The sequence below is a fragment of the Pinus tabuliformis genome, chromosome 3_2, assembly GCF_031772625.1.
Source record: "Pinus tabuliformis cultivar Carrire ecotype Pingquan chromosome 3_2, CPIR1, whole genome shotgun sequence".
NCBI classification, from domain to species: Eukaryota; Viridiplantae; Streptophyta; class Pinopsida; order Pinales; family Pinaceae; genus Pinus; species Pinus tabuliformis.
In genome coordinates, this window is record NC_142302.1 from 1,181,626,745 (window position 1) to 1,181,647,208 (window position 20,464).

The following is a 20,464-nucleotide window of genomic DNA, read 5'->3' on the forward strand; positions in this document are numbered from 1 at the left end:
TTCCTATTCTAATCACTTAAAATCCTAAATATTACATTAATTTGAGACTTAGGAAACCAACCTCCTTAAAACACATGCCCCCCTATGTCTACTAAAGTACAATGATTTTCCTTGGGTTGAATGCTCCTGCAAAATACTCCCAAAGTAGAAAATATTCATGATCTCCTGATCATGTGTTGATAGAAACCTCCAGGGTCCCAAACTTTAGTTTGTAACTGTCTGAAAGCTTTGCACCTTTGTTGTTGCTATATGTTTGCTATTTTCTGTTTCATCTTCCTCTCCTTGTAAATTAGGTTCAATTTCTGATTGATCATGTTTCCTGCTGCTATCATTTTCCTCTCTATGGCCTATTTCATCATTAGTTGCCATAATTCTTCAATCTCCATCTCCAGTACATCCTTGGACTGGTCCATGTTTTTCCCCTTACTTATTCCTCTTTCTCTTTGCTTCAGGTTGTTACTGTTGTCCACTAACTCTTCAAACTGTTGTTGGTTACTTTTACTTACTGCCTCCCTTTCATCCATACCGTCTTTCATGATTATTTATGTCTGCATTGAATCATGACTTTCTAGCATTCTCTCCAACAATTGAGAATCTCTGTTCCATGGATTAAATTCTTCCACAGAATCTTCTTCTTCCATTTTTAGTTGGCTGCTCATCTGTGCCAAATTTCCTCTAGCATCTGCAACTAAATGTGCACTCACAAAACACTTGCTAAAATAAAAAAGATAAGGATTTTGTGCCTTATCTTCCTTTAGCAACAATTCAATTTGCTACTCTGTTTCTTTCTCCTCTGTCAGCACATTAATATGCTGTTTTGAATTCTCAAAAGAACTCATGAGACTGTCAACTAGTCTCTCCCCCATATCATCTTTTCCAATAATATCTCTCTGATCTTGTCCACTGTAGTGAACTCCTTCTTTTGCAGTGTCAATTTGCTAAACTTTCATTACCATCTCCTTTTTCTTATGATTGTCATTCATTACAATTTTTTTGTTTTCCTTTTTTAGCAATCTATCTTGAACATCTATCCTCTTTTTTTCCAACTCCCTTCTTTGAAAGTCTAATTTTCTATATAACTCAATAATTTCAATTGGAGTAGAATTTGGAAATTTCACACAATTTTCCATACCTTCCTTTATTATTGATAAATCATCAGATGTCATTTTCCCCTTTGCTAAGTTTTTTCCATAGACTTCTCCTTCCTTAACATCTTTCAGTAGATGTCCTTCTTCTTCAGTACATTTTGCTTTGTTGTCTCTCTGTAACTCTTCTCCCAGAGTTATCCTTGTCTCATCATCTTCATTAATATTCTCCTGCATTTGTTTTTCATCATTAATCAAACTCATTTGATTACCTTTCTGAGACAATATTCCTTCATTCTTCATCACAATAAGATCCTGATTCCTCATCTCTATGACAGCTTCTATAGACTCATCCATAGACTTTTTCTTCTATATGTAGTCAAATTCTTCTTCTTCTGAGAAATTTTCTTTGTCACCTTTTACTTCTAGACCTTCATCTACTATGAAGATATCTTCAAAAGGTTGCTTTTCTCTTGCAATACCTGTCATCATACACAAACTATTAGTTTTAAAAACATAAGACCTTGTGGTCTCACTTGATGCTTCACTCATCATGTCTCCTTGTTGTTCCAAGTTCTCTTTGTGACTCAGAAATTCTTCGATGGTATCCTCTTCAATCTCATCAAACCGTTCACTTGGCTGCATGATATCTTTCCCCAACTGTATATCAGAGACCTATCTATCCCATCTTCTTCCATAACAGAATTTAGATTCTACTTGTCTTCTTCCTCCTTTATGACAATATCAGCAAATTGTCCTTCTTTACATGTTTCACTTGCAAACATACACAAATTTTCAGATTTAAAACCATGTGACCCTTTGGCATCACTTGAAGTTTCAGTCTTCAAGTCTTCATCTTCACTTTCTCCCAGAATTTCTCCTTGTTCTGGTTCACAAATGAACTCTTCCATTTCCAACTCAGCTTCTTTGAGTTTTTCCATCAGCCACCTTACTTGCCTCTGCTGTAGCTTCCTCTGCAACTTATGCCACTTCACTGGCTTCTTCCTCAAGACCCAACCTAGTCTCTGGCTTTCCTCAAGTATTCTCCTTAATGCATCGAGTTGTTCTTTTAACTCTGCAATCTCTTTGTCAATTTCCTCTTGACTCATCTTCTTGCCATCTGCCTTGGTACCCTCTTTCTTCATCTTTCTTATGCTGTGGTCTTCCTCAGAACCTCTGCTATGACTATCAATAGTCATCTTCTTCTTCTCTATCTTCATGAGCCCCTTACTCACTTACTGTGAGCTCCATTAAAGCCTCTGCAACAACAAGTCCTCCTTGTTGCAACTTACCTCACCAAGCTTTCCTCTGTACTTGGTCTTTTGGGAAGCCCTTGGTTCTCTATCTCTGGAACCTCCTTTGAGCACTTCTCTTTGCTCCTTCTAGGCTTCAACTCATCTGCACTTCTCAAGAACACAACTGTCCTCTTGTATTTCAATCACAATGAAATACTTGGTTCTAACCACCTCTTCTTTCACTTAGAAAGTCTTACCAGCTTCCTTCATCCCTTAGCAATTCTATCCACATCCTCTGTGGAATTGCCTTTGTGATTGCAACAATCTCTCTGCAGTGACAAGTCTCCTTCTTGCTACATATGCCTCACTAAGCTTCTCTCCTTTGAGCTTAGTCTTTTAGCATCTCTCTGGTTCTTTCCTTTGGAACCAATTGAGCACTCCTTGCTCTAGATTGCTGCAACCTTCTCACCTTTATCTGTGGATTAATGTAAAAACACACATTCTCAAATCAAAATGAACATATCACCTCACCTTCAAGATCTCAGCATGATCTTGTTTCACCATTCCACTTGTACCTTGTATGGATTGTCCTCTCTTTCTTCCATTTGCAAGTTCTGTTACACATCCCCTCTGTGTGCCTACTTTTTGTTAGATTAGAATTTGATCCTTCCTTGTCTGCATAGACATCCTTGACACATAACTTGTTCTCAGTTCTTTCACATATAATTAATTTGTTCTGTTTTAACACCAATTATTTCATTTACAATTCTGCTCTGATACCAAATGATGCAGGGTTACCCCACTTTCACCCACAGTATGCATGTAATATGCATAATCACACTTGACCCAGGTATTTTAACTCTCTAAGGAGTCAAAATCTTCACCCTCCAATGGTTAAGGCCCCTATTAATCAACATAGGCTAACTCCTAGCCATATATACTTATCGGGACTTTTAAAACCCTCTCATTAACCTTCGTTACCCCTTAACCATGTATACATAACCTTTTCCTTTCTTAACATCGGTTATATATAATTAACATGTAAAAACCTTCCATCAGCACTATTTCCTTATAAATCATTACAAAGGAAATACCCACAAAACAAACCTTTCTGCTTTAGTACGGTCTTGACATGCTTTCCGAGGTTCCACCTTTATCGCAATTGGGTATTGGCTCCTCCGTGGTCACATTAATACACACCTCCTCTGCATCCGATATGCGATTGAATTGTCAGACTTCAAACTTTATAAACCCGTGCTCATAACTTCATCGGGTCCGCACCCATTGACCCTTCGCATTATTGCATGTCACTTCCATACCCTGATCCCCGACGACCAACTTGCATATTAAACCTCTGCCGTTGATCTACTCTTAGTAGATTCGATGGTTCACATTTGCTTTGGGTTGACAACACACATGGGGATTAACCGCCCAATAGAGCAGTTTCCCCTCACTCCTCCGCTACTACGTGTCCTCCAATTAGTGGAATTAGAGCCAAGCCCTTGATACCACTTACCACTGCTTTTCCACCCAAAATACCACTCAAGTTTATAAATCTACCTTTTCACTGCGTTAACTCTTACGCTCTTTCATATGCAATGACCGTTGATCTACTCCAATGGTCAGTTCTGATAGTTCCTTTAGGTTCCTCTGTTGTTTAATATAGACCGTTGATCACTGAAATCCAATGGTTACTCTGCACCAATGCCTCACTTCTCCGCTCATCCCTTTTACTTAGACTTTACGCTATTTTCATTGGTTCCTCTTCGATTTTGGGGTTTTCTTCAGGGTTTCAGGTTTTCACTCTTCCGCTTCCTCAGAGCTTAACTCCATGAATTCTCCCTTTGCTTCCTCTCTAGAGCTTCCTTTGATTCTTCAGCTGGATTCCAAGATCCCTAATGACTCCTCTGAATCATTCTCTCCTCTCTGCGCATTCTATAGAACTCTGTTTGTAACCCTGTTACAGAACCTGTGAATTATTAACTTACATGTAATACAATCACTCGATATTCATTCCACACATCTATACAGTTCTAGAATAAAGCTCTGTATATATAAATATAAACAATTGATTACATATCAGAGACTCTCTATCTCTCACAGGCCTGTTCTTCAATATCAGTAGCCCCTTCTTCTTCACTCTGCCCATAGGCTTACATTTATACCAGAAAGGTTTTGTTGAACTAATTCTGGTTCAAATCCTAGATCTACTGAACTGACTCCTAAATGTCTTCTATGTCCACTTCTAACTTCAATTAATTCCTATGAACTCTCTCTAGTTCCTTAAATCGTGAAACTACCTTTATAGTTATAATTGACTTCTAACTCTCTTGTCATTATTAACCACTCGTGTTCTCCTTTATTCAAGAGCATTTACAAACATCCTCACACATCTAATTAATTCCTATTCTAATCACTTAAAAGCCTAAATATTACATTAATTTGAGACTTAGGAAACTAATTCCTTAAAACACATGACCCCCTATGTCTACTAAAGTACAATGATTTTCCTTGGGTTGAATGATCCTGCATCAAAATGGTCATAGATGAATGACTTACTTAATGCAGTTGAATCCCAAAAAATGATATCTAATATAATGCACTGTGAAAACCCAATACTTAATTCAAAAGAGTGAAGGGAACTCTACTTGAATGGTTCATGAGGCACAATACTTGCTAAGTTTTTGCAAATGGGGTAGCAAGATAAGTGGGCTTGATTGTGGGGAAAACTCCACAGTTAAGCGTGATTGATCTAGAGGAGAACTGAGATGGGTGACCTCCCAAGAAGTCTTGGTTACCGGGTGCAAGCCTCAGAAGTGATGATTGACGCTATGTAATTTATTTCACTAGTTTCAATCCCACTTCTTCACCCATGTGAGCATCACCCGATGCAATGAGTGTTAAGTGGACTATTCCAAAATCATGAGTGATTTATTTCACTAGTTTCAATCCCACTTCTTCACCCATGTGAGCATCACCTGATGCAATAAGTGCCAAGTGGACTATTCAAAAATCATGAGTGATTTATTTCACTAGTTTCAATCCCACTTCTTCCCCCATGTGAGCATCACCTGATGCAATGAGTGCTAAGTGGATTATTCAAAAATCATGAGAAATTAGTCAGGTACGACTACCTCTCATGGAAATGGTCATAGATGAATGACTTACTTAACGCAATTGAATCCCAAAAAACGATATCTAATATAATGCACTGCGAAAATCCAATACTTAACTTACATATCCATAAATCTAAAATGAAATAAACCATGATAGTGTAGATTTTGGGGTTTTAAGTATAATTTATCAGATATGTTGTGATCAACTGTCTAGTAGTTTATAGTTCAGTGAAGCTTCTAGTTTTAAAGTTTATCAACGAGGCCTCAAACCACTAATGTAATTGCTAAAGTGCAGTTTACAGTTCAGTGAAGCTTCTAGTTTTAATGTTTATCTACGAGGCCTCAAACCACTACATGTAACCGCTAAAGTTAATAATTATGAATAATAGAATAGTAGAACTATTATGACATTTTTCATAATAGAGATGGGTTTTAAGCCTTGACAAAATTTTATGAAGGAAAACAAGGGGTTTCTTCATAAATTTAGCTTGTAAGGCTTAAGGACCATAAATGAGGCCCTTTAAAGAGAATTCAGGACCTAGAAACATGTTATATGTATCATTAAAATGTTTTGCAAAAAAAATGAAAAAAAAATATTAAACTCTAAATGGAACTTATAGCACTTAACATACCACCAAATAAAACATTTTAAAGAAATAAACATTAGCATGAGTAATAATAAATTAAACCTTATAATATTTTATATAAATAATTATATATTTTACTAGATTCATATTTGAAGAGAATTAAATTTATTAGAAAAAAATATTTCGTAAAAATTTAATATATATATTTTTGAACTTACTTTTTTCAATTTTAAATAAAACAAAATTTTAAAATAGCGAATTTGAAATTTTCATATATATATATTTTAAAATATTCTTATCCATTAAAATTATATATTTTTAAAATATTCTTATCCATTAAAATTGAAACGAACTTAAATCAGAATTCTCCCTTTTTCGGAAGATTCAATCCCTTTTAATTTCAAAATGAGTTTGGTTTGAGCCAAAATTAACCTCTATTCGTTCACATTCTAGCATACTACCTTCCCTTTTCTCTCTCTCGGAATTGTATGAACGCAATGCCAAAAGAGCAAAATGAAAATAACTTCCCTCTGACGATGCCACAACGATACATAGCTGTCAAATCGTCTGACGAAAAGCCGGGTAAATAATGCCAATCCCCATTAATTACACCGAGCACACCGAAGGCAATGCATAATTGATGACTCATGAAACAGCGACCACACATTTAAACTTTGGATCCTGCACATACCTAGACGATGCACTGCTCCTAGAGACCTCCCGCAAGAATTCACGATTCAACGGTGCTGATCCCCTGACCCGATTAGGGTTCCGTACATTTGGGTACCTAGGGATGAATGGCCCGGTTTCCGTCGCCGTGGAAAAATGTCCCGGTTTTTGTCGTCGTCCGGAAAAAACCTTTGGCCCTGACCCGATTAGGGTTCCGTACATTTGGGTACCTAGGGATGAATGGCCCGGTTTCCGTCGCCGTGGAAAAATGTCCCGGTTTTTGTCGTCGTCCGGAAAAAACTTTTGGCTCCGGCTCCGGCTCCGGCTCTGGCTCTGGCTCCGGCCTCGGCCCCGGCAATTCCTTTGCCACCCTCCGCCAGCTCCGTCCCCTTTCGCATTAATGTCGATGACTGACAGTTCCTGACACAGTTCCTGACATACAACATTTCGCTTTACGGCGATTCCTATTTCCAACCGATAGTATTATAAATGCGTGCTGACAAAGGTAATAGCGCTCGCCCTCTCTCTCGGTAGCACGTGAACAAATAGATGGAGCGTGAGGAGAGAGGACGAGCACTATTTCCATCACTTGTCAGCCGCATTTATAATGCTATAGGGTTGGAAATAGCATTCGCCTCCAATTTACATTGCGTCTTTACCGCCGGGAAGTGGAATTTGAATTCGGAAATAACCCGGGCTGCTCCCTCACCAATTCGACCCGGCATCCCCTGCTGCGCTTACAGGGTACTACCTACATCTCCCAATCCATTACACCGAATAGAAAGGATTCAAAGGTCTAAGTTGTCCATTCAGAATTGGAATTAAAGGCGGGCCGCTCCTAAATCCAGAATTCCAATCACAGTGGCTTGCACAGGGATCCTAATTCACAAAAATGTTGGGCTTCTCACTGCTCAGACATCTTGATTTGAGTTGCCAAAGTCCATTATCAGGCATATAGAAAAATCTGAAAGTGATTTGGGTTTGGGATTATCGAGCTCCCTTGAAATCTACGGATGGAGAAGGGTAATCGTGATGAAGAAGAGGGACCCTGTGAGAAGGTTCCTCAATCCAAATGGTTCCGCTACAATTCCGCCCTCACCCAGGTGATTCTGATGTCTCTGGTCTGCTTCTGCTGCCCGGGCATGTTCAACGCCCTCACCGGATTGGGGGAAGTGGGCAGCAGAACGACCAGGCGTCCAACGATGCGAACACTGCTTTGTACGGGACGTTTGCAGTGTTTGGCGTTTTCGCCGGCGGAATCTACAACATCCTCGGCCCTCGCGGGACCATCTTCGCAGGCTGCTGCACTTATGCTCTCTACGCAGGTTCTTTTCTCTACTACAATCATTATCATGATGAAACTTTTCCTGTTATTGCAGGTGGAATTTTGGGTGTCGGAGCTGGATTGCTCTGGGCCGGACAGGGATCAATCATGACCTCGTATCCCACCGAGGACAAGAAAGGAAGATACATTTCTCTCTTCTGGGTTATATTCAATCTGGGAGGAGTCGTAGGCGGTTTCATTCCCTTTATATTGAATTATCATAGCAAAGCCGTGTCTGTTACCGACTGGACCTATATAGCCTTCATGTGTTTCATGGCCTTTGGGGCTTTTGTGAGTTTGGCCTTGGTTCCACCCAACAAGGTGGTCAGGAGCGATGGCAACAAGGTTACTCTGCGTAAATACTCCAGTGTGAGCACCGAGGCCATGGAGGTTATCAAGCTATTTTTCAACTCGAAGATGCTGCTGCTCTTCCCTGCTGCATGGGCCAGCAAGTTCTTTTACACTTATGAATTCAAAAACGTTAATGGCAGGATCTTTAAGGTGAGGACCAGAGGGTTCAACAATGTTTCTTTCTGGGGTGCTCAGATGTTAGGGTCTGTGATAATCGGGTACGTTCTAGATTTCAGCTTCGTGAGCAGGAAGAAAAGAGGGTTTCTGGGCGTGGCCATCGTTGCAGTACTGGGGACTGCAATTTGGGGAGGTGGTCTCGCCAATCAGCTGAGATATAGCAGAGATAAGCCCTTGCAGCAGCTCGATTTAACCGACTCCGGCGCTGCTTTTGCAGGGCCGTTTGCTTTATATTTCAGCTATGGATTACTGGACTCCATGTTCCAGACTCTGTGTTATTGGACGATCGGAGCTTTGGCAGATGATTCACATACTCTGACCAGATACAGTGGACTCTTCAAAGCCGTGCAGAGTGCAGGAACAGCGGTGGGTTGGGATACGGACAGAGTGTTTCTCTGCTGGAGGAGCTCATAATCAACTGGAGTCTTGTTACAATCAGCTACCCGTTCTTGATTATCCTCATTGCCTTGGCTATAGATGATGGTGAGACTGCCAGTTCCACTGAACCCAAAGCAGGCTTCGAAGCTGAAGCGAAGCAAGTATCAAACTGAAGCGAAACAGTTCTGTACCTTGACTACATCTACAGAAGGCTATGCATTGATCAGTTTCTCAGAAACAAACGTTCCCTTGAGTGGGAATCCATGGGAATTAATGGTTATACATCTGGTGAAGCTTTGTCATGGTGTACTGTAGTGTTCGATGGGATTTTTGCCCAAAGTGTGCTTTGTCGTATTTATTATGAAGTATATATGTCTGCTCTATTGGATTTAGTCTCCAAAAAAAATGTACTCACTTTGCTTTAGGTTAAAAAATGCTTTGGAATACAAAGCTATCATTGCATTACTTAAACATAGACTTTCTTCTTAGATCAAGTGGATGCAATCTAGATTTTGAATCTAGGTTTTACGAGTCTTCTGCCTTCTGCTCTAGCAGCAACTGAACAAGTTTTCTTTACTCAATTATTGGGATGTGCTGGCACAGATTTGTTAGAGATGGTGGAAAAATGGTCATTCTGTGAACTTGTTTGGCATTTCAAACAGCTCTGTCATAATATGAGGAGACATAGTCATAAGAGAGTAGATAGAATCACTAGCTATGCATCCTTAAATAAATATATAATTATGTATAGTTGAAATCTTCATGGAAAGGTTCAAATGTAACATTGTATAATCATTATTTTAAGAGAATCTAATAACCCTAATAAATGTTTAGTTCTGAGCATAACCTCTATAATACTGAGCATAAGCTCTTAGTATCATAGAGGAAAGCAGTTGACCTCTCAAAATTAATAAATCTCATTCAAAATTAATAACTATATCGTTTTCTTTTTATCGGATGGCATTTAATCAGTAAAGCCTGCATTTTTCTTGAACGTGCAAAGACTCGACAGAACAAATCCCTGTCACACTGCAATCAGATACATACCTCTCAATATCATGTTCACATGACAGACAAACATATAATACATATATTTTTAGCAGCACTTTTAAGGTGTAATAATACGTGGAGAAATGTTAAATTCTTCGTTTTTCATTTTAATTTTTTTCCGACCTAATGGTCCAACTAATTTGTACAGTTTATTAGTAGTGTTCTATATATAGGTGTTATCTACCTCTGCCACAATTTTTCTCAACTTCACATCAATTTTTCAGTTTAAACAGTGTTATTTTCTTTTTCAAAAAATTTGACTATACCAGTGTTTATTTTTTTTTTAAAGATGGAACTAAGACACTCTAAATTCTGAAGCCTGACTGCTGTAATACAGATTTCCCAAATTTTTATCTAGATTTTTACCAAAATCATACTAGGAATTTCGCTATTTTCCTAGCAAATTTGTGGATTAAAGTACAATTATTAATGAATGGTAAGGATTTAATCTTAATAATATTCACAAATTAAAAATTGAAATTTATCTCCAAAATAGTTATACTCTTTTTCCATTTTAATTAAATCGCCTAATTAAAAAAATGTTACATGAACAAATCTCATATGAAATGACTTATTATTTTTTGGACACGTGGTTTTGAAAAACAATGGTATTGACACATGGTATTGTAACAATTTGTATTTAGAAATTAAAAATATCTATGGTAAAGTGAAGTGACTCTTTTGTAAAATGTAGTGAATCTCCAGGCACTCTCTAATCAAATTAACTGAGGTTTGGTTGGTGTGAACAAATATTATAGACCATGGGTTATTGATGGTCCCATGAGATGTCTGCATTTTGCCTAAGGAGGAGGGTAGCTTGTGGCTGATTGATATGGTGGTTCAGGGCAAGCCTGCAAGATTTTGGCAGCAAAATGATTGTGATGTGCTTGGAAGGTTCAGCCACTTGGCAGATTTGATTGAGATTATCTCTTCTCCACACCTTTTCCAATTTAGAGGTTCTTCTATGTTAAAAAGCATCTGGTCCACTTGGAAATGTGTTGCCAAATGTGTGTATTGGATTTATACCGGCACTGGATGCCATTGGGATTTGGTGATACAACCAAGCTGGTGCTGGAAGGGTCATGGCCAATGCTTTCTGGAGATTCCTCAGTATCAAGCTAGCAGGCTAAGCAGGCAGGGCATCTTATTTTGGAAGGACTTGCAGGATTCATATTCCAGATCATGGTTTGATTGGAGGGTGCTAGCTCTTGAGAAAGCTCTCCTTTCTTCAGATAGATTGACTATCTGGATCTCCAAAAGATGATCCCCTTGGAGGATTTGTTTAGGATCAACGTTCAGATGCCCTGTTTACAGAGAGTGGCACTGATCCTTTTGTAAGCAGCTACTGAACTGCGGTAAGAAGTAGCTGTACTTCTTGCTTCATCAGAAACAACCTATGGCACCAGTCTTAAATGGTAGATGGACCTCCTCATATTCAGAGACCAAGTGAATTCATGGATTACATAGTCTGTTCTGTTTGATTAAAAAATGTGAAGATGGGTTTACATGCAGCAACATGATGACAAAGATGACGATAAGCCATGTATGCATCTTTCGGAACATCTAATTTTACAAGGAATAAAAACTGTCATTTTTTTAGAATTTGCAAACAACAAAAATAGTCATGTTTTTTTCTATGTAGTGTGCAAACAACTGATGAAATCCCTGGAATTGGATTCCCATTTTCTGGTGGGCATTGATAAGTTGTTGCAGTCCAAGCTTTGTGTTACCTCTATTTTTGTACATGGACTGTGATTATGAATATTGTGCCTAAGTGCTATGTCATGTGGACCTTATAAAGGGTCAACTTAATGTATTGTAAATGTCGTTTTAGTAAAGTTATGTAACCATGTAAAGTTTCCTACAGCAAGCTCAAGGCCAAGGCCCCATTAGTGAATATGATTAGCTTGGGAATATCTTTGCTTTCCTGAGTTGACGGGGCGTAGAGGTCAAAATAAAATGTGCAAGCAGATTCAAGGTGATCGCGGTTCTGGGTTTAGGAGCTTTATTATAACTGTTGTTTGAAAGGAGGTAATGGAGAAGCAAACAATGAGGTTCATTGTTAATGGCGTTAATAATATAAACATTATGTATTAAGTGAGCATGATTATAATAACATGACAATATAGTTAATTATTGATTAGGTTAGTGAGGTGGTTAGACCACCTTAACTGTCTCGGGGTACTTTAAACTTGTGACAGCTGAGAACCTACCTGATTGTAACAAATTTGAGATAATGAACTCCTTTTCCTTGATTGTGCAGTTAGCTTGACTGTGTTTCTCTTGAAAATCTTTCAAGACTTCCTCAGTGTCATCAAGCTTTTTCTGTGAAAGAAAAATAGGAAGTGTTCTAAGTCAACAGAGTAACACAAAAACACTTGAAAAGTGCACAGAATTAACTTATTGTATGCTAGCATTGGGACTATTCGTTCATACTTGTGTCATCTGGAGTTTATCAATCAAGTCCACATTTGTTTGCTGGTGAGAAATATTCATGTAGGGAGGTATATGTGGGCCAAATATGGCAGTTGCCTTGAAATGTATTTGAGGGCTTATCGACAAGTCATTTTCATCATTGAAAAGACCATTCTAAAACATACATTTGTTTATTTGCCAAAAACATCTGAGAGAATGTTGGAGTCACCAAGAAACCATGTGGATAAAATTCTCAAAGGTTGGAAATAAAGATTTCTTTTCTGCAATATATTGTCAGACTTCAAATGAACTTCATTTGGCTTCCTGCCATACTTACAAGCTTTGAAAACTGATTGAAACTGTTTTTTTTTGAATTGCAATATAGATGATATCTTTTATGTGAAATTAATGGATGGTTCTGAAAATGACACTTTTTTTTACAAGGATATTTATATTAAAAAAAAATCATTTAATCCGCTAAATTTAACCCTTAAAAAATCCATTTACATCGATAAGAAGCCTAAAGTCCTTAATTTATGGCAGTGTTATCTAATTAAAGCAAGGGAAAAAAAACAGAAGAAACATGTTGTCATCTATCTTAGAGATGCTTTCTTGGCAATACAAGATATGGCCATCTCTAGTAGAGATGATTCAAAAGTACTATCTCAGAGCTACAGGCACGAGATGGTGCCATCTTTCTATTATTGAAAATTTGAATCCTCATCATAAGTAGCAGAGAGTGACTGCTACTCTGAATATCTCTATCTATAGACCATTTCTACGTTATCTCTAGTATGGAAGCAGCAGGTGAGCAGAGCGGAGTAAGAGAAAAGGGCTACAATTGAACAAGGTCAAGCAACACCTCTTCCACTAGCACTCCAAAAATTGCTAGCTCTATGTTAACCCCTACTTCCTCTGCTTCCTCTCTGAATATTTTCCACTCTTGTCTCCCCCTCTTAAAGTCTAGCTCAACAATTCTGTTTGCATGACTATCGGTATCAATCTCTTCTTTCCATGCAGAAGAAGGAGATATTTTCCACATATAATCTTCTTTACCAATTGCTCCTGAGCCTACTGTTGCTGTTCTCTCAACCATGGCTCTACCCCTGCCATAAACCCACAGCCATGGCATTTTCTGCTTGACTGTAACTCTTCATTCACCCTATGAAACAGAAGCTTGTGCGCCTGCCTTGCTGCAATTAAGGAAGGATGATGAGAACCCCATAATGAAGTTAATGGGGATGCAGGAGGAAGACTCTCTGGAATTGTTTGAGAGAAATGGACATTTTGTTTCATATGATATTCTGTCCCCACATCTTCTTCCCAATCCATTTCGTTATCGTGACTTGTACAGGGGCTTGTCTGAGCTGATGATGATATATCAGTAGAATCAACATCTATACCCATGCTCTGTGACTCGTCCTCCTCTGTACAATTGCCACTTTCATCTTCAGATGAATCCTTCCATGATGCTACTCTCTTTTCCAAAAGAAGAGGGTCCATGTAAGCAAGCTGTTCATATGCAGAAATTTTTTTAAGTAGTTGTCGTTTGGCCCCTGCCATCAAAACAAAACTTATCATACTCAAACTGGCAAAATTGGAGGGAACTAAAAACAACACCCATAAAAACAATAAAAAAAATGTGCGTGGAAAGTAAAATGAGACAAAAGATTGAGGATGGCTTTAGAACCTACTCTGGATAGTAGCATATGTATTTTCAAATTCTGGAGTATCCTCAAAAGGGGAGTCCAAGACAGAAACCGGACTAAGTTGTTCAGCCTCTTCAAAACAACCAGTCTAGGGCCTGATGAAATTAGAAAATAGTTAGTTGGCAATAATGCTGAATAAGAATTGCCTGATTTATGCAGGATAAACCCTACTTCAACAAAATTGAATTGGCTCTATTCGAGATGACTGTTTTTGCTTCTTTTTTCTTCTCTTGGTTCTTTGATGTTAATTATTATGTCCCTCTTGAATCCCATCATTTTCTCTGACCAGCCTATAGGTTGAACATATCCTACATAAGATCTGAAGTCTTCCTGACTCTGATAGATAAGAACACTTTTAATTCATCTTCATTTTCTAATTTTTATAATTGGAGACTACTGGAATCCTGTTTGTTGCTTGTGGGCCTTTATGGTAATAACAGGTAAAGGATTCTTTCTGGTTGTTTTTTGAAAGTGATAAGATTATTGTTACCCTTCTTCTGTCTGCTAATTTTTCTCATTTGGCAACCTCTGAGACAACGTTGTTAATGAAATGGGTTTGTTTTTCACTGATTCCCTTTTGTTAATCTTGACCCTGCTGACCTTCAGTTCCAAAGCATGTTCTTGTCCACTTTCTTAAAGTTTAGTAACCACATTGTTGGTTTGCTTCCTCTCTTTTCAGAGTTCTTTATGCAGGCTGCTCTGTCTGAGAGTATCCTAAGTACTGATCTTTAACTTGTTGATGAGAAAGGCCATTCTATTTGTTTCTGTGAGAACCCTGTCTGAAATCCTAATTGAAGAATAGTTAATCATGATCATTAGTGTTTGGAGAGAAACCCAAATAGTCCTGGTATTTTAAGAATCAGTGCTGAGGACATATTTTGTGTTTTCCTTGAGGCAATCAGCGCTTTTTATGTCTTCTTTTGGAAAATATGATTGATCGCTTTAGCTCTTTTAATGAAGCGTGCTGAATCATTATTTTTCTTTTTCCTTTGCAGTTCTGGAAGCCGAAGAAGAAGCAAAAAAGTATGAGCGAATTCATCTATGATCTCCCTACTATTTTTTATGGACATATTTCTGTATATTTATAGAGTCGAGTCTCTGGATGCTTCTGCTTAATAAATTGTGTCTAGAAGGAACTGAGTTTTCTTATTTCATTTACACTGGTTTAATGAACTTTCTATCAATATGGACTGACAAAATTGTTTGGTTTTGCGTTCTTCTCAGAGTTTTGGTTCCATTGAAAGAGGATCACCAACATGGAAGAACCGGGCAGAACAACGCAAGAAACAAGTCAGGGCCACCCCTAAAAGGCCTTTCAGGCTACTGACAGAGGTATAAACATGTCTCTTCTGATTTATATACTCTTTCTTCTCATCGACATAATACAGTCAGGGTCACCCCTAAAAGGCCTTTTAAGCTACTGATAGAGGTATAAAGTCATAAACATAACTCTCCTGATCTACATACTCTTTCATCTCATCAACCTAATACATTTATGGTTCGCTCAATTGTACATATATAATTCATTTTATAACACACTGTGAATTCCATGCACTTCAAAGCTTCTTTGGCTTCCATTTCATTCCTGTGTTCTGTCCAACCCAAAGCTCAAAGCGGAGTGCCTGTTGCCAATAGGCACGAACTGCAATTTTTCTTCTGTAACTACTGTTTTTCTCAGCTAAAGACAAATCGTATCTTAATAATTAACTCAGACATTAGTCCCAGTACTGGGGTTTGTGCAGGTTATGTGGAAAAGTTTGTCATTTCGCAGAGCTCCTGTATATAATCTCCTATTTCTTCGCTGAGTTCGTACTCTTTCTGAATCGATCACGGGAATCGGTCTTGGAATCTTCAACGAAGCATTATCTAAAAATATAATTACAGAGAAAAGCTCTCCCAGACACTAAAATAAACTTGTTTTAAGTTCAGTGTCTCAATGGGGATGGAGGGCACGGTTAGGGTTAGGTGAGTACTGTTTGTGATAATCAGGATCATTACCCATGTCCAATTATTGTTGGAATGGTAATTTCAACCGTAGCGTTGCCAAAAGCTGACAGTTGAGCAGCGACCAAGTTTATTCCAGAAAACAGCCATTGGAGTTTCCTGCGATGCGATACCATCGCATATCGCACATTCTCTTGTCACCCTTCTCTGCGTCCCTGTGTTGTCTGCGATGCGATCAGATCGCAGATCGCAGATTGCATCCTTCAGTGTTTTCTGTTTGTTTGTCCCTGACGCGATGTTGTGATACAATCTCAGATCGCACCTTCGCCAAGCTGATCGCCGCTGTCCACTTGTCTTGATCCGACGCCCCACATTTATTTCCATTCTTTTAAGCCACCGCCATTACTGTCTTTTCGTCCTTTAAACTGTTTTTGTGTTCCCGAAGGAGAAAGATAAGATCCAGCGCTTTACCATTACTTCTCAACAACCACATTAAAGAGAAGAATGACCGAAAGTGAAAAGAACCAGCCTCGAGTCGTCGTAGCATTTATCAGCCATGGGTTTCAACACCACCGACTCGAGATTTTGTTTATCATGAGCAGCAGATAACAGCAGTGACCTCATCAGCAAATTTAACGCGGTTGGTGGATAAGTTATGACCCCTTCCCACACTGTATAAAAAAGAGAAAAAAAATTGTAATGCACTATAAAATGCAGACACAACAGTGTAAAAAGAGAGAGTTCTTTTTTTGATTTCTGAAACGCACAGCAGTGCTGAGATAGTGAAATTAGTTTCTGGAACTGAAGCGTTCCTGTTGTAATCCCTCTGAAGAGGAAGACTATTTTGTAACAGTTTTTTTTGTTATGATTAAGATCCTGTATTAAAAAATAGAGCGTTGTTCTTTGTGCAATTTCTTTTTTGTTTGAAATTAACAGAAATTTCCATCATGGTATCAGAGCTGGTCTAGGCACTCAGTGAGTAAAAAACAGAGTTTGTTGTTCACTGTAGGAGTTGTAAGAAGCTTATTGAGAAGATTTTCTCCAGCAGAGAAATTTTTTGCTTGTTTTTATTTATACAATCAGTATCTCTTCTTTATTTATGCAGGTTAAGATGGTAGATGCTGGAACTGGTTTGACAAATTCCCAATTGCCACACTCTCCTTGGAAACGGCACCAAAATGTTGGGTGTTATAAGGTGTCTTTAAAAACTCCTAATTTCCTCACATTAATCATCAACCTGGGTATGTCTTTTTGTTCCAAGAGTGTACACGATATGTGCAAATGCTATATCTATGGAGAGTAATGATTTGAGATAATTTATTAAATTCAATACAAGAGTAAATGGATTAAATCATAGATCTCAAGCTTGTAACTTCAGGGAAAATAATCTATCTAAGCATCAAAGCTCAACCTTTTGACAAATTCCCAATTGCCACAGTTTATGGGAAAAATCACAGTTATTGGTCCATAACAATGAAAACATTGTTTGCTTCTCAAGGAATATGGGAGCTGGTTGAAACTGGCTATGCTGAACCTGCAGATGCAACAACATTGGCTGCTTTGACAGTAGCAGAAAGAGACCAGTTGAAGAGTGACAGGAAGAAGGATGCCAAAGCCCTCCTTTTTCTCTTCCAATCAGTACATGAAAGTGTTTTTCCACGGATTGTAGCAGCAACAAAATCCAAGGAGGCATGGGATATTCTCAAAACTGCCTATCAAGGCATGGAGAAGGTGAAGACTGCAAAGTTGCAGATGTTGAGGAGAGACTTTGAAACGCTCAGCATGAAGGAATATGATACAATAGATTCATTCTTCACTCAGGTTATTGGGTTGATAACCTAGATAAGATCTCATGGTGAGATTTTTGAAGAACGAATGATTGTAGAGAATATCTTGAGAATTTTACCCTCAAGGTTTGAAGCTATTGTGGTAGCAATAGAAGAAACAAAGGATCTCTCACAGTTCATAGTAGATGAACTGAGTGCTTCTCTTATGTCTCATGAACACAGACTGAGTAGAGGAATAGATTTCTCTTTTGAGCAAGCATTCAAGACTCAGATGTCTTTTGGCCAAGGAAAAGGTCGAGGCAGAGCAAATAACAGAGGTCGTGGAAGAAGCCAAAACAAAGGCAAAAATAATCCTGCAAGCACAAGCGGAAGGAGCTGCAATCAGAACCAAGATGAAGGTTCAAGCAAACAGCAAGCTCATGGACAAAGGTATGACAAATCCCAAGTCCAATGTCATTATTGTAAGAAATATGGGCACTACACCAATGAATGTAGGAAAAAACAAAATGACATGAATAGTAGGCAGAATGCTAATTTTGCAAATGAAGAAGATAAGAATCCAAAGATTGTGCTGTTAACATGTAACATTGCACAAGACAAACAAGAAGATTTTTGGTTCTTAGACTCAGGTTGTAGTAATCACATGACTAGAAATATTGCAATGTTTGCCAATCTGGATGAAAACGTGAAATCTGAGGTAGCAACAAGAACTGATAGTAAGATATCTGTCAAGGGTAAGGGTAGAGTCAGTATCCAAGCAAGAAATGGAGAACAGATGATTGTGCCAGAGGTATACTATGTACCTGGTCTGAAATGTAATCTTTTGAGCATTGGACAGCTCATTAACAAAGGTTACAATGTGTTCTTCAAAGATGATACGTGTACAATCAGAGACATACCTCCAAGTAAGAAGATAATTGCACAGGTGCAGATGACCAGCAATAGAATGTTTCCTTTCAAACTCAGGGCAGATTTGAAGGAAGGAAGAACTATTGCAGCTGTAACACAAGAAGTCTTTCAGGAACAAGTGAAAGATGAGAGTTGGTTGTGGCACTTGAGATTTGGACATCTCAATTTCGGAGGCTTGAATCTGTTGCACAGAAAGGGAATGGTAAAGGGATTGCCATTGATCGAGAAACTGGACAGCCTTTGTGAAGGCTGCATCTTGGGCAAGCAACACAAAGAAAGCTTTCCAGTAAGAAAGAGTATAAGGGCAAAAGCACCCTTGGAAATTGTTCACTCTGATGTGTGTGGACTGATGCAAATACCATCATTTGCCGGAAATAAATATGTTTTAACTTTCAATGATGATTACACTAGAAAGACATGGGTGTATATGCTAAAACAGAAGAGTGAAGTGTTTGAGAAATTCCGCCACTTCAAAACTCTTGTTGAGAAGCAGTGTGGGAATTATATCAAAGTCCTCAGAACAGATAGAGGAGGAGAGTACATCTCCAAAGACTTTCTATGTTTTTGCAGAGAGAATGGCATACAAAAGCAGTTCACCGCGAGGTATACACCTCAGCAAAACAGTGTTGCCGAAAGGAAGAATAGGACCATTCTTGACATGGTCAGAAGTATGCTGAAGGCAAAACACTTGCTGCATGAGTATTGGGCAGAAGCTGTTACTTGCGCAGTTTACATCTTGAATAGATGCCCAACTAAAGCTGTCATGAACAAAATACTAGAAGAAGCATGGAGTGGTCAAAAGCAAACTGTCACTCACATGAGAGTATTTGGTTGTGTAGCATATGCACATGTACCGGATCAGCTAAGGAAGAAGCTTGACAGTAAGGGGGAGAAGTGTGTCTTTATTGGCTATTCTGATGAGTCAAAAGCATACAAACTCTATAATCCATCCACCAAGAAATTGATAGTAAGCAGAGATGTGCAGTTCATTGAAGATGAAGCTTGGGATGGAAGCTTAGAGAAGACAGTGAATGTGAAGACAATTGTGTCTCACGAAGAAGAAGAGGAAGGGACTGCAGCAAATAATCCTTCCTTGGTGGCTCCTCCTCCACCATAGCAAGTACAACAAACCACATCACAAGCTAGAATTCAAACAGCCTTGAGAAGTCAAGGAAGTGCTTCGCCAAGCACACCACAGGGATCAGAAATACCCTCAAGTTCGGATGGAACTCCAAGCACACCAAGAAGACCAAAATTCAGAAATCTGAATGAGATTTATGAACAAGGAGAGGTAAGTAACAATACCGGTCTGAATTCATTATTCGCTTTGTATTGTCATGTTGATGACCCAGTTCATTTTGGACGCTGTAAATGAAGAAAAATGGATTGAAGCAATGAATGAAGAAATTGGTGCAATTGAGAAGAGTAAAACATGGGAGTTAGTGGACCTCCCTGAAGGCAAAGATGCCATTGGAGTTAAGTGGGTCTATAAGACCAAAAGCAATGCTGAAGGCAAGATTGACATGTACAAAGCAAGACTTGTTGTGAAAGGCTACAAGCAACAACAAGGCAAAGACTATGATGAAACCTTTGCACCAGTAGCAAGGATGGAAACAGTCAGAACAGTGTTGTCTATTGCGGCACAACATAAATGGAAGATTTATCAGATGGATGTTAAATATGCATTCCTGAATGGAGTGTTAAAAGAAGAGGTTTATGTTGAACAAC

The 20,464-nt window shown here is 38.6% G+C and overlaps 1 protein-coding gene and 1 pseudogene across 1 annotated transcript; one reads left to right on the top strand and one right to left on the bottom strand.

The window, feature by feature from the left end:
* Positions 1-7,334: 7,334 nt before the first annotated feature.
* LOC149184936 (UNC93-like protein 1 pseudogene) lies at positions 7,335-9,533 on the top strand (annotated as a pseudogene).
* A 3,398-nt stretch (positions 9,534-12,931) lies between these two features.
* Positions 12,932-14,842, bottom strand: LOC149184937 (uncharacterized). Its single transcript, XM_089419018.1, has 2 exons — positions 14,082-14,842; positions 12,932-13,943 (listed from the first exon to the last, which is right to left on the bottom strand). The coding sequence occupies exon 2, from the start codon at positions 13,888-13,890 to the stop codon at positions 13,459-13,461; it is 432 nt and encodes a 143-aa protein (XP_089275144.1). The 5' UTR covers positions 13,891-13,943; positions 14,082-14,842; the 3' UTR covers positions 12,932-13,458.
* Positions 14,843-20,464: the final 5,622 nt, after the last annotated feature.